This window comes from Anolis carolinensis, chromosome 4 (genome assembly GCF_035594765.1).
Source record: "Anolis carolinensis isolate JA03-04 chromosome 4, rAnoCar3.1.pri, whole genome shotgun sequence".
Lineage (NCBI taxonomy): Eukaryota > Metazoa > Chordata > Lepidosauria > Squamata > Dactyloidae > Anolis > Anolis carolinensis.
The window spans coordinates 30,735,357-30,750,076 of NC_085844.1; the positions used below are offsets into that span (position 1 = coordinate 30,735,357).

The 14,720-nt window shown below is 38.1% G+C and overlaps 1 protein-coding gene across 2 annotated transcripts in view; it reads left to right on the forward strand.

Annotated features, from left to right (window-relative positions):
• The window catches only part of virma (vir like m6A methyltransferase associated), a 31,751-nt gene that overhangs the window by 4,143 nt on the left and 12,888 nt on the right, over positions 1–14,720 (forward strand). The window contains exons 3-13 of one of the 2 annotated variants that reach the window (XM_003219509.4): positions 556–642; positions 1,457–1,505; positions 2,751–2,919; positions 3,292–3,414; positions 5,249–5,551; positions 6,312–7,461; positions 9,887–10,378; positions 12,064–12,218; positions 12,642–12,724; positions 13,556–13,649; positions 13,980–14,524. In XM_003219509.4, the coding sequence (XP_003219557.2) occupies positions 556–642; positions 1,457–1,505; positions 2,751–2,919; positions 3,292–3,414; positions 5,249–5,551; positions 6,312–7,461; positions 9,887–10,378; positions 12,064–12,218; positions 12,642–12,724; positions 13,556–13,649; positions 13,980–14,524 (3,250 nt within the window). The remainder of the gene's footprint in view (positions 1–555; positions 643–1,456; positions 1,506–2,750; positions 2,920–3,291; positions 3,415–5,248; positions 5,552–6,311; positions 7,462–9,886; positions 10,379–12,063; positions 12,219–12,641; positions 12,725–13,555; positions 13,650–13,979; positions 14,525–14,720) is intronic. The other variant, XM_008108374.3, reaches the window with a different exon arrangement.

Genomic DNA, 14,720 nt, shown 5'->3' on the forward strand with positions numbered 1-14,720 from the left:
CTCAGTCCAGATGTTATGACACATAGTGATTAAAAATAAGTTGGAAGAGAGAAGCAGGAGCACTTTCCACTTCGTTCATTCATCAGCCTCTTGCATCCCGCCCAACAGCCACAGTAAAGGACCGGGGGATCCTATCATTCACTGTTGTGTGTATGGGTTCAAATTGTTTGAGGCTGAGGTTTATAGAAATTAGGGCCAATTTTTGATTCAAATGTTAGGAAAATGTTTGTAATAATTATCTGTGTTATATCATTATAAAGCAAGAGACCTTTCAGATATTGAAGAGCATTAAAAATACATATCAGCAATAGTTTTATCTTGCCTTTAGGTTAGTGTATACATAATTGACATGTTTTTGTTAGTGTTTTATGAAAAATCTGACAAACTTGGGCATCGTATCTTTAAAAAAGTTTCAAAAGTTAAGTAGCCTTGTAATTGAAATACTGAAAACTCTTGAAAATGATTTTTTCCCATAGAGGCTATTGACTATTAGTTGATTTGTTAATTGGGTTCCTATAAAATTTCTTTTTTCCCCCATTTGGGTTCTGTTTCCAGTGAAACATCCCCTCATACATTTCAGTTGGACCTGTTTTTCAACAATGTCAGCAAGCCAAGTGCCCCTGTATTTGACAGGCTGGGGAGGTAAGTACTTATAAACTTCTTTCTTAAACAGTTAGCCCAGAATCTGTAAAACGTACAGTCTACAGATATTAGACTTGTTGAAAATAGATTTATTGTCACCTATGAAGAGGCTCTGATCTACTTGAACGCAGGAGTGAAGAATTCATGCTCCTCCCCGAAGCTGTTGGTCAAAAAAATTGAAAGTTTTTTTTTAAGAAGTGGAATGCATTATCTGTGCTATTTGGTGGTAGTAAGGAAGGGATTCTTCATTATTTTTGTCTTGTTTCTGGACCATAAGGGAGCTCTTCTCAAAACTTCATGATTTTAGCAAGATTTCTTTCTCATTTAATGTAAGGCCCCTCCTTTGCCTAAAACATTCTGGGTTGGTCGGTAAAAGCATGGCAGACTTGTCCTAGAATCTCTTAGTAGATACATGTGTTACTTTGAGTTATTAAATAAATTGGCATGAGGGTGCAGACCACAGAAATGTTGTGAGAGTTGAGTTCTTCCATTAGACCTCAAGTAGTTGCCCATCTCTTCTTTAGAGGACAGTGCTTAATATGATCTTGACTGGGAATGTTCAGAAGAGTTTGTTAAATGTTCTAATTAGAAATGCTGTCAGGTTTTGTAGGTTTAGCATTCTCAGGTAGGCTGAAGTAGCAATCCGCTGCATACAGATTAATCCCTTGTGCCAGTTTGATTGAGGCGGGAATCATCAGATTTCTTTGGAATCTCTTTTCTGCCACTAAATATAGATAAGAAATAATTGTCATTCTAATTCAGGATGGAAATTATTTTTATAATATCTACAACATATGTCTTTTCTATTTAACAGCTTGGAGTATGATGAGAACTCTTCAATTATTTTCAGGCCTAATGCAAAGGTGATTACTGCTTGTACAACGTTATATGTTGTGTTGTAACACTATCTGTAAGTGATCCTTCCTGAACAAAATGAACCGTTATCCCTACATTTCTTACATCTCTATCAGACTGCTGCAATGTATTATTCGGTTCTTTGCAGAAACCTTAGTTTGTACAAATCAAACTGTGTATGAGCAGCAATAGAGAACATAATTTGACAGTCTGTTCATAACGGTCCTAGTTGCCACTCTGTCTGCAGACACAGTTCTGTAAAATCCTAAATGGTTTGAGACTTGAATGCCTGAAAGAGCACCTCTGGACAGGCTCCCACTAAGAACCCACTTTTAAATTCTGCCATCATTAGAGATGACGTTGAAACCATAGCCATTTAGATTGCCCTTCGCAAAATAGCTTGCTTGATGCTTATTTCTTTTCATAAAGGTTCTCCAGTGTTTTAATAACCGGTTCAGTCATTTGTTATGGTTCAGGTGATTTGCTGAATGCGACGTGTGATATTTAAATGTTATTGAATTTTGTGTTTGCTGTAAGTTAGCCTAGGACGTTATTTGAAAAGTGTCTCTTAAATCACATAGGGAAAATCACAATGAGATTTAGCCCATGATGGTGAAGAATTGGCAGCAATTGAAGCCCTTTACAGACATTTGGTATGAGGGAGCTGCAAATTTCTCCCCTAAATATGTGAATGTTCATTTTCACTTCAAGCAAGAATCTGTATTGGTGGGCTCTCCTTAGATGTTGTATAGATAAGGAGGCACAAGTCATTGTCTAGGGAAGAACAGGCAGGCACAACTCCATGGTGTCTAGGTCCAGACCTCTCATAAGAGATACTGACACATACATAAACTGTAACAATGAAATATATGGGATACACAACATGTCTCATGAAAACCTTTCATTTATATGTTTTTAAAATATATGATTTGCTTATTTCACATAGACTCAGGTTTCTTCTTACGTTTGTGTGACATGCCTACATACTACAGCTGATACTAGCATATCACGACACACAGTTTGGAAAGCTCTGTTCTAGAAGCTTTTCATATAAAGCTGAGGCTTCTAGAATTGCTACAAAATTTCAAGTATTTTATTTTTGGGGATCTTTTTCCTAATAAGTGGCAATATCTATAACAAATAGAATATAATGATAGACTATTTTATTGACCTATTGCTCTTCACTTAATAGTATAAGTGACAAGTCAGGATTGATTTTTTAATGATCTCTTGCCTTTTCCTTCAAAAACCAGGTCAACACTGATGGGTTAGTTCTAAGAGGCTGGTACAACTGCCTGACGCTGGCGATATATGGCTCCGTTGATAGAGTAGTAAGTCATGATAGGGAGTCTCCTCCACCGCCACCGCCACCACCACCACCTCCTCAGCAACAAACAGCTTTGAAGAGAACTTCAAAACTCGGTGAGCATTTTACATAGAATCATCTTTGTAATGATTAAAAAGAGTGTTTAGGTTATAGAAATGCTGTATTTTCAGCTATCGTTAAATGTTAGTCGTTCACTGTTTTTTTTCTGCTGGAGTTTTTGCTTCCAGCCATTAACGTGTGTGCTGCCAGAGCAATAAAATAATTATTGAACCATTCAGCAAGAACCTGATTTTTCATTTCTGTTTTCATCAAAGGAGTAATTATAGTATGTGCACTGGAGGCATTCCCAGCACTGTTGTCTACACCAAAGAAAATTTTAAAAGCAATTCAGCATCTTCACCCTCCTGTAGTTGTGATAGTAAGAAAACCCTCACCAACATTCCTTTTTGAATAAAACCTTTTTATAGCAGATGGAGAGAAAGAAGATCAGTTCAATGGCAGTCCTCCACGACCACAACCTAGAGGGCCCAGAACCCCACCTGGCCCTCCTCCTCCTGATGACGATGAAGATGAGCCAATGCCTGTATCAGGTATTTATTGTTTATTTACTTCACTTGTTTACTGCCTTTCTCCCACAGTGGTATCCAAGGTGGCTCTTGAAGGGTCTCAATTTAAAAACCTTCACAATAACATTTTACAGTAATTGAAATTGCCACATAAACAAGTGTAAAATTATTTAAAAAGCACACAGAGGTTAAAAAAGATAAATAAAACATCTCATAAAAGGCTCTTCTGTTTACATAGGAGAGATATTCTATACTTTTCTATCTACTTATATACATGCACATTTATATGTGTGAATATATTGACGGGGGAAAGTTCAGAGTTTTTTTCTAATGTATTAACTGACAAATTTAATTAAAATGAAATTTCTTCTTTTATGCAGTACATTTTCTGTAGCTGTAGTGATTGTGTGGCTGATAGATTTAATATTCAGTTTAAAATAAGCCCTGCAACAATGTCATGTAAACTAAAGTGTATGTAGTGGCCTTGCATAGTGTCAGGCTAGAATATGGGGAATTCTGGACAGGTTGATATATTATAACATTAGAGGTAAGAGGTGGACTCAATAAAGAGCTATACCCAATCTAGCTTTCTAATATATACATTTTCTTAGATTTGCCACATGTTTTTAGTGTAGCTAGTTTATGTGTGAAAAGGATCCCATGTACAAATTCATGATGGGCTATGTTGTTCTGGAAGTTGTGTTATGCATTTCCTTCAGCATATCCTATTACCCTTCAGTAAGTAGATCTTCATGGCACCATCACTTTTTCTTTATATTTGCCTTTTAAGAAAAGAGGAGGAAAGAGGACTTCTGTTACAGAGCCATAAGTCTCTGTTAGATTAGAACCACACCATGTATCTTGATCTACCTGGTTTCTCACAGGGCTATGAGAATACTACAGGGAAAGAACTATGTGTTACGAGCTTCTTCATCCCAGTCCTTCATGGATGTTATGTTTTATAGCCACCACTGAACTACCACTGGGAAGTGGCCATCATACTCTGATGCATCCTCACCATCCTCATAGGGAGAAATTGGCAATCATGTACAGTAGAGTCTCACTTATCCAAGCCTCGCTTATCCAAGTGTCTGGATTATCCAAGCCATTTTTGTAGTCAATGTTTTCAATATATCGTGATATTTTGGTGCTAAATCCGTAAATACAGTAATTACAACATAACATTACTGCGTACTGAACTGCTTTTTCTGTCAAATTTGTTGTAAAACATGATGTTTTGGTGCTTAATTTTTGAAATCATAACCTAATTTGATGTTTAATAGGCTTTTCCTTAATCCTTCCTTATTATCCAAGTTATTCGCTTATCCAAGCTTCTGCCGGCCCATTTAGCTTGGATAAGTGAGACTCTACTGTATTAGTTTTTTGATACTTATATGCCTTGGGGTTACAGAACCAGAGAACCAATTTATGAAATGAACTAGCTAGTTTTGCCTGAAGGACCAAAAATAAATTATTATTTTTAAAATCTAATTTTTTAAAGTGTAGCATGCACACTGACATTTCTTTTTCAAAATTTCTTTTATTAGCATCTTGAGGATGTTATGTAAGTCCATAGAATTCTCTAAACCAGTAGTTCTCAACCTGTGGGTTCCCAGATATTTTGGTCTTCAACTCCCAGAAATCCTAACAGCTAGTAAACTGGCAGGGATTTATGGGGGTTATAGGCCAAAACACCTGGGGACCCACAGGTTAGGAACCACTGCTCTAAACAGAACTTTAATGTGCACAACTGCTTTCTAAAGCTCACAACTGCTACCACACCACATCATACTATTGTCATATCATAGTATACAGTACATTTTCACATGAATTTTCTTTTTAATAACTACCCTTTCAGTGGTTGGAGATAAAGATGATGAAGTTGATCGCAGAGAGGATTATTTCGAGCCTATTTCTCCTGATCGAACATCTGTTCGTCAAGAGGGTCCGTACTCTGATGAAGCAGAAGTAGAGGAAGACCAACCAGAAGAAGTAGAAGATGATGAAGATGGGGTGGATGTTGAGGAAGAGGAAGAAGAAGAGGATGAAGATGGTCAGACAGAGAGTCTTCCAGAGGATGAAGATGATGAAGAAGAAGAAGTAGAAGATGGTGATGAAGAGGATGAAGAAGAAGATGGTGATGAAGAGGAGGAAGTTGAAGGTATACAAACACCAAAGTCACTGTGGGTTATTTCAAACTGGTGTATATGTCATATACTGGCATCACTAATTTACCGAATGCTAGACTCTTTACTGAATGTGTAATTTGTCCCCAATAGAAAATAGCTGTTTTTTACTTTATACTGGAATGTGTGAATTTTCTGTGCTACTTAAACTGTAGTGCTTAATCACTTGGTTATAACAAGTGATGAACATGCACCTGTGAACTGAATAGGCTTCTGGAAATAAGGAAGTGATTTTTGAGAACCAAAGCACTCAAACGGGCAAAAGATCTTTAGAAAGAAGAGGTTTTCACTATGACATCTGGAAAAGAGCCTACTACCCTTTTTTTAAAACCTTGTTTGCAGATTTATTGGGAACACAAGCTAGTCATTCATATTTAAAGTCTTAATCTGATCATGTTTATTTGGAAGTAGCTCTTGCTGTGAAGCTGATTACCAATATGTGTAGACTTCTCATTTTGGAAAATTTTGGACTGTTGTCTTGACAAAAGGCAGATCATTAGAACCCCGTTGGAATCCCTAATGTAGGGTGACTTGAATTGTATCGCACACTACATCCAATCAATGGGATGTTCTGTTATTTGTTAAGAAAAGATCCTGTAAAAATGTTAAAGATTAAATTATTTATTGCTGAGTCTCCCCTGTATTAATAAATTAGGGAAGAACCCTTATTTTTACCAGCCCATAGAGCATATATATGTACATTTTGCTTAAATAATTTGGAAACTTTCATTTCAGGGGATGATGGTTACGAGCAGATCTCAAGTGATGAAGATGGGATCGCTGACTTGGAACGTGAGACGTTCAAATATCCAAGCTTTGACATAGAATACACTGCAGAAGATCTAGCCAGAGTGCCAGCTGTGACGTATGATCCATTTGATAGAGAGCTTGGGCCGTTGCTGTATTTTGGCTGTCCCTACAAAACTACTTTTGAGATGGAAGTTGTCAAGATGAAAGAGCCAGATCTGGATAAGGAAAACTCTGGGGCAGTTGAGGCCTCCATTAAATTCACTGAACTCCTTGAACTATATCAGGAGGACAGAGGTGCAAAATGGGTCACTGCTTTGGAAGAAATTCCAAGTTTAATAGTCAAAGGACTGAGTTATTTGCAATTAAAAGATTCAAATCAAGATTATATAAGCCAGTTGGTTGATTGGACAATGCAGTCCTTAAACCTGCAAGTAGCCCTGAGACAACCAATTGCTTTGAATGTCCGTCAGCTTAAAGCTGGGACAAAACTTGTTTCTTCACTAGTAGAATGTGGAACTCAAGCAATAACTGGACTCCTGCAAGCAGGGGTAATTAACTCTTTATTTGAACTGCTCTTTGCAGATCATGTCTCCTCTTCCTTAAAACTCAATGCTTTCAAAGCTCTTGATAGTGTTATTAGCATGACTGAAGGAATGGAAATGTTTTTGAGGAGCGGCCTAGAGGGACATGAAAAAAGTGGTTATCAGCGACTCCTGGAGCTTATTCTGCTAGACCAGACTGTGAGGGTCGTCACCGCAGGCTCTGCCATTCTGCAGAAGTGCCACTTCTATGAGATTTTGTCAGAAGTGAAAAAGGTTGGCGACCAATTGGCAGACAGTTCTTCACCTCTTCCAAATCATTCTGAGCCTGAGCAGGACACTGATGCTGGACTTGAACGAGGTAGCCAGGAGTATGAGAATGATGTGGAAGCTCCAATGGATATGGACAACCTTTTGGAGTCTTCCAGCATGAGTGAAGGAGATGTGGAGAAACTCGTTAACTTTTTAGATGAAATTTTACATCTGATGGAGAATGCTCCTCACACCATGATCCAGCCACCTGTGAAATCTTTTCCAACAACAGCACGTATTACAGGACCTCCTGAAAGAGATGATCCTTACCCTGTCCTGTTCAGGTACATGGCCTTAATTTAGCATATTCCAAAAGATAACCAGTTAATGAGTCCCCTTTGCCCAGTAATTAGCATTTGTTTTCATAATGCATCCAATGTGTGTTCATTATTAAGGGCGCTTTTTGTATATTAATATTGAAGATACTTTAATCTAGGCTGATCTTTACATTGTAACTTTGCTTAGTCTTCTCCTCTGTCTTTGTCAACTTATTTCACTCTCTTTAAGTTAGTTGGGTGTCTTTGGATTAAGAATTTTAAAATTTATATTACCACTAAGTTGAAATACTTTGCCCAAGGACAATTTGAGAGTTTCTTGAGCTGACTTTTAAAGTCACCTAAATTATTTTTAAAAATTGCAGTGATAAAATGGAAATACCACTTGTAGTCGCTTGGGAATTTCTTCTTTAGCACTTTTTCGTAGCTTCAGTGTTATCTTATTGAACATCTCCTATTTATTTATTTATTTGGTTTTATATGCCACCCTCTCTCCCTCGCTAAGTGACTCAGAGCAGCTAACACTTGGCAGCAATTTGGTGTCGTTGAAACATTACAATACTAAAACAAAATGCTTCACTATTTGGAAACACAAAAGTTAAAACAACAACACACAATAAACATAATAAACAGTAGTAGATGATATTAAAACCAATTACAGTGTTCCCTCACTTATCGCGGGGGTTCCGTTCCAGGATCTCCCGCGATAAGTGGAAATCCATGAAGTAGGGAAACTATTTTAATTTTAATATTTATACATTATTTTAATTGTTATGTGCAAGCCCCAGGGAGCTAGTGAAGCCTTCACTATCAGTGCCGGCTGGGCCCTTGCTCCGGGCTCGCCATGTTGCCCTGGCTGCCTCTTCTCCTGCAGCCAGGGAAGAAGGAATGCTGCTCCTGCCGGATAAGTGAGCGAGGGTGGGTGGGTGAGAGAGCAAGAGAGTGAGGGTGGGCGGCAGCAAAGCTCTCTCTCTCTCTCTCTCTCTCTCTCTCTCTCTCTCTGGGGCTTCAGTGCCGGTCAACTACTGCCAAGCCCCGCCTATCATATCGCAGCCGCCATGTTTGTTTCAGGCAGAAGTTTAGTGACAGGAGAAATCCTCCTATTCTAGAGAGGTGGGGAAAACCCAGGATGGGACAGGTTGGGCAACGTTCTTTCCTGTGAGCTCACAGGAGGAGGAGGAGGTAAAGAGGAGGCCTTACCGGGAGAGAGAGAGAGATTGAGAGAGAGAGACCGCGAGAAGAGGAGGAGGTAAAGGGGGTGGGGGTCTTCCCAGTCCGGGCCTTGGGAGGGAGCAGCCTGTCCAGGCTCCAGTCGCTGCCGCCCACCCTCACTCTCTGACCCACCCTCCCTTCCTCGCTCGCTCGCTCACTGACTGGGCGGAGCAGGCTGGGATGGGCGCTGCAGCAATCCAGGGGAGCGGTGATGGCCACAGGTACATATTTCTGTTTAATTGCTATTAAAAATTTTTAAAAAAATAATTTCCAGGGCACTGAGTAATATTTTTTCTGGAAAGGGGGCGGTAGGCCAAATAAGTTTGGGAACTACTGCACGTAGTCGAATCCAATAGCCATTTAACAGGGTTACCCATTGTCTTCCCCAAAAGCTTCTTTCCAGAGAAAGGTTTTTACTTGCCTTCTGACAGATAGCAGGGAGGGAGCCATTCTGATGTCTTTAGAGAGGGCATTGCAGAGCCGAGGAGCCACTGCTGAGAAGGCTCTCTCATTCCCATCAGCCTCACCTGAGACGGGGGTGGGACTGAGAGTAGGACCTCTGGCAGATTGTAAAGTTTGGGAAGGCTCATATCAGGAGATGCAGTTGAATAGATAGATAGAGCCTGAACTGTTTAACTGCCCTCATCTCATCCCTTGAAAAATATGTGGCCTCTTTCTATTTCTGTAACTGGAAAAACTGTAACAGTTGCTTTGCAATATCTAAGGTCGTTCCCCCCTTCTTTTGACCCCCATAGTAATAAATGGCAATCAGTTTTGTGAATTGCTTTATGTCTGGGTTGATCTGAAGTCAGTTTTCTGAGATTGCTAAATTCTTAACTGTAATAAACTTTGTAGCATATTTTGACTTCTTGAGTTAAAAGGAAAATCCAGCAATTTTTAAATAAAAGGTTAGAATTTTCCATCTTTTTTTTTAAAAAAAAGAAAACACTGCTACTTAGATGAAATTCTAAATTCAAGATGAGATTCTTCCCATTTTTTACTTTTGTCTTGCTTATTGCTTTCTTATATTAGTGGACTTCTGTTCAGACCAGACTCTTAAATGTTATTTGTAACATGAAGTTAATTGTAATCTTTTGGAGTTGCCTCCTCTCTGATGGCATGTAAGCTAATAATCATAAATGACAGGGTAGTGGTAGTAAATTTGACTGATACATTATATTTCCTGTTGTAATCAAACATACATCTCGTTTTTTTTCTCCAGGTATCTTCATAACCACCACTTCTTGGAATCTATCACGTTGCTGCTGTCAAACCCAGTAACAAACGTACACCCTGGGGTGCTTCAGTCTGCTAGGGATATACTGAGGTTCTTGGCTCAGTCACAAAAAGGTCTCCTTTTTTTCCTCTCTGAGTATGAAGCCACAAACCTGCTGGTTCGAGCCTTTTGCCAGTTTTCTGATCCCGATCAAGAAGAAGGCCTCCAGACAGACGGGGCGAGTGATGACGCGTTTCCTCTATGGCTTCTTCATTCAACACAGACTCTTCAGTGCATTTCGGAACTATTCTGCCACTTCCAGCGTTGCACGGATACCGATGAGACCGACCATTCAGATCTTCTGGGGACGCTTCATAACCTATACTTGATCACTTTTAACCCTGTGGGAAGAGCTGCTGTTGCCCATGTCTTCAGCCTTGAGAAGAATCTGCAGAGCCTTATTACTTTAATGGAGTTCTATTCCAAAGAAGCACTAGGGTAACTCTTAATTTCCATTATATTATCTTTAGTGGGGGGGGGGGGGGGGTTGCCTTAAAATGGCCATTTGTCAATCAGTGAAATGGAGCACTATGGCATGATATAAATTTCATCTTGTGACCTTTTTTGGAAATGGCTTTTCTTTAAAGAAGTGACCTAGAGTTTCCTATTTATGATGCAGTGGGAAACCATCCATGCGCGTGTCGGTCTGTATTTCACTGGATTGTGAAATACAATTTGTCCTTCCCAATTATTGCTTCATTGGGTTGCATTTATTGCTGGGCAAAAAGAAAGGATATTTAAACAGCATCCTCGCCAGTCTGTCAAGTGAACAACATGTATAAGACAGAGTTTGAAAACAGTAACTCGATAGTTTATGAATCTGCAATTTCATCTGAGAAATGAAACAAAGATGACATGAGAGAATAGTGGAGACCAAATATTTCAAACTGAATATTCTGCATGAGTTTAGGTAATCCTGTGGTGAAAAGAGGAGCAGGTAGCATATTGATCTTCCTCCTCATCTTATCTCTTTTAAAAGCTGGTACTTTTATTTTCACTATTGTGGAAATCCTTCAGGGTACAGACTGCAAAAAAAGATCTTTTTTTGGAACAGGAAATATCTATGCATCTAGTTATGCAAAAATGCTAATAACTATATCAGATTTTTGTTTTGTTTGGAAACACTTCTCTCATATTATTTGTGGAAAACCCAATAATAGAGGCTAAAAGTGAATTAAAAATGCTTATGTAATAGGTTTCTGAAAAAAAGTGAAAACACAGCATTCTAATCTGATTTGTGCTTAGAATTAGGCTGTGCAAAGGAAATTAAAATTTTTATTGCTTTAAAAACAATTATTTTCTTCTGTTTTCAATGTTAGACGGTTTGTATAAAGCTTATATTAAGGATGTGGTTAGAATACTGAGTATATAGCCCTGAACAACACTCCTCTATGTTGCTATTCCACAATACAGTATGTGACCAGGGAACCTAGAGTACTTTACATATTCTTGGGTTACAAGTATAATGTCTCTTACCATTAGGATGCTAAGTGGGGCTCATGAAAGTTATCGGATCACATGTTTTGCATTCTTATTTTATACAAATTGATAACGATAGATGAAGCTTTACAGAACACGGTGATTGTGCTAAGCACAAGGATGTTTATTCATGGTAGGATGTTAATCCATGTTTTGAGCTCAGAGCAGTATTCTTGTTTTATTCTTTCTTGGGGCTATTTCTTGATTCTGGACACTGTCATTGTTTTTTCTAATTTTGTTTTAAAGCATTTTGAAAGGATAAAGGTAATGTAATATTCCCTAAAAGTGTAAAATTTGTGTATCTTCTGCATATTGTCGAAGGCTTTCATGTCCGGAATCACTGGGTTACTGTGAGTCTTTCGGACTTTATAGCCATGTTCTAGAAGCTTTCTGTCCTGATGTTATGCCCACATCTGTGGCAGGCATCCTCAGAGGTTATGAGGATGCCTGTCACAGATGTGGGCGAAATGTCAGGAGAGAAAGCTTCTGGAACATGGCCATACAGCCCAAAAGACTCACAGCAACCCAAAATCGTCTACTTTTCTGTATAAAACAGGCATTATGTAAATAATAATCCTGAATGTTTTGTCAGGGTTCAAGTTTGAGAAATGTATCTCTATTTTAAGCAAAAATCTCTGTTTCAGTGATTCCAAGTCAAAGAAGTCAGTTGCCTATAATTATGCCTGCATCCTTGTTCTTCTGGTGGTCCAGTCCTCCAGTGATGTCCAAATGCTTGAACAATATTCAGCACCTTTGTTGAAACTTTGCAAAGCTGATGAAAATAATACTAAGTTGCAAGGTACAGTATGTGTCATTACTGGTTGAGTACGTGAAACAGTTAAGAAAAAATACATTTTTATCTGTAACATGAGTGTTCTGATAGTCAATTTTTGACAATGCACATAGTCGGATCCCTTCATTCTAAACAGATTGATTGGCTGCATCACTGAAAAACTGAATACTTTTTTCATGTTCTAAGGAGTTTTGAAACCTAATTTTTTTCCTGTTTTATTTAGCGCACTGCTCATTGATGGAACTCATTTAATAAGTGGTAAAAATGTCCAGTCTTGGGATTCTTTAAACTCTCTTTCCCATTCTTATGTAGAAACAGTTATAATTATACAACTGTTTCTACCTTCACTTTAATGGTTATTACATTTTTTGGGCAGTTTACATAATAACAACATTTTTCAAGTTGCCTTGTGTTTTTTGTTTGTTTTAGAACTTAGCAAATGGCTAGAGCCTTTGAAAACTATTCGATTTGAAATTCATTGTATCCCTAATCTCATTGAATATATCAAACAGGTTAGTAAAAAAATACTTGCATTTTCTGAAAATTATTTATTCAAATGCTTTTTGGGGTTTACATTTTGCAAGGGGTGTGCAATAATGTCACAGAGTTACTTTTTAATATAATTCTAAATTAGATTATTAACAAACATTGTTACATAGTATCTACATAGTTTCAAAATAAGCAAACTGAAAATTTCAGCATGATAGTGGTACAATAATATTGAAAATGTAGAGTATGCTTGTTCCAAACAGTATGTTTCATTAAATAATTCAAATAATAATCTTCTGAAACCCAAACTGGGTGTGTTGTTTTTAATGCAGTTGTTAATTGCATGAATCGTTGTGAAGAGGAGTGAAGAGAGATTTAAATTTGGACCAAAGTGCCCTTATTCAGATGATGTGTGTAGTTTAAGGGCAAAAGTTAGAAAATGAGTTGCTAAATTAGGGGATTTTGTACTGAAAGATATGCAGAAGATGTTCCAAGATATTTCTGGTAACTATCTAAATATCAGATTGTAGGTTTTCTTGCATGAATAACGGTTGATGAATATGGTCCTGATCCAACAAGGATCTTCTTACATTCTAAAACAAGAGATGATATTCAGGCTCTCTTAGTATAGATTAGTTATACCTTTACTGTTAAAATGCTGAGTGCTCATTCTTATTTAATCTAAACTATATTGGTGGACTATAGGTATCCTTTTTCCTTGTTTAAAAGTGGAGCACACAAGATGAAAGTCAGTTCATCCACAATTCCCCAGAAGTGGAGCTCATCTGTGTATTATACTGAATACATTTTGTGTGTTGAGCACTCATTATTTTTACAATGTTTTTATTTGAAAGAATATTGATAATTTGATGACCCAGGAAGGAGTTGGTCTTCCTACTGCTCTTCGTGTTCTGTGCCATATTGCATGTCCTCCTCCACCTGTTGAAGGTAGGAAATTCATTCTTCTTAATCCATACAATATCTCTGATGTAATCACACCTTCTATCCTGTCTCTGAAACATATTGTTATTAGTTTGGGATAATTTTATTTGGTGTTTGTGCATGTCAGATTTGGAATGAATTTGACGTCTCTATTGTGAGAAAATGAAGGGATTTTCTTTCTCATTGGGAAATTTTAGGTAATCTAAACTTGTGTTTGCTTGATCACTAATGGACAGTGGCCCCCAAAAATAATTGGACCAAATCTGTTTTGTAATGAGAGGAAGATGGAATATGAAAAAAAACACCTTTTGATCTTTTCTCCTCTTCTTCCTAAAGGTCAGCAAAAGGACCTTAAATGGAACCTTGCAGTGATTCAGCTCTTCTCTTCCGAGGGAATGGACACTTTCATCCGAGTTCTGCAAAAGCTAAACAGCATCCTTATTCAGCCTTGGAGGCTCCATGTCAACATGGGAACCACTCTTCATCGGGTCACCACCATCTCCATGGCCCGATGTACCCTCACTCTCTTGAAAACCATGCTAACTGAACTACTGCGGAGAGGGTCCTTTGAGTTCAAAGACATGCGTGTTCCTTCAGCACTTATTACCTTACACATGCTTTTGTGCTCTATTCCCCTCTCAGGACGCTTAGACAGTGATGAACAAAAAATTCAGAATGACATTGTTGATATTTTGTTGACTTTTACCCAAGGCGTTAATGAAAAGCTAACTATCTCAGAAGAAACTTTGGCCAATAATACTTGGTCGCTCATGCTCAAGGAGGTCCTCATTTCTATTCTGAGAATTCCTGAAGGATTTTTCTCTGGTCTCATACTACTTTCTGAATTGCTGCCTCTTCCCCTGCCAATGCAAACCACTCAGGTACGTACAAAGTATCAATAAACTTTAAAATGAATTTAAAAGAAATTGCATGAAGAGAATTGAGCATACTTAAGGAGTGAAAATTAAGAGTTAAGTAATGTATCTTCGGTTGGCATGATAGTTTTTGTGTGCAAGGAAATACATTTTGCTGTCAGTTGGCTTGAATCATTCTACTAGTTCAGTGGTTCTCAACCTG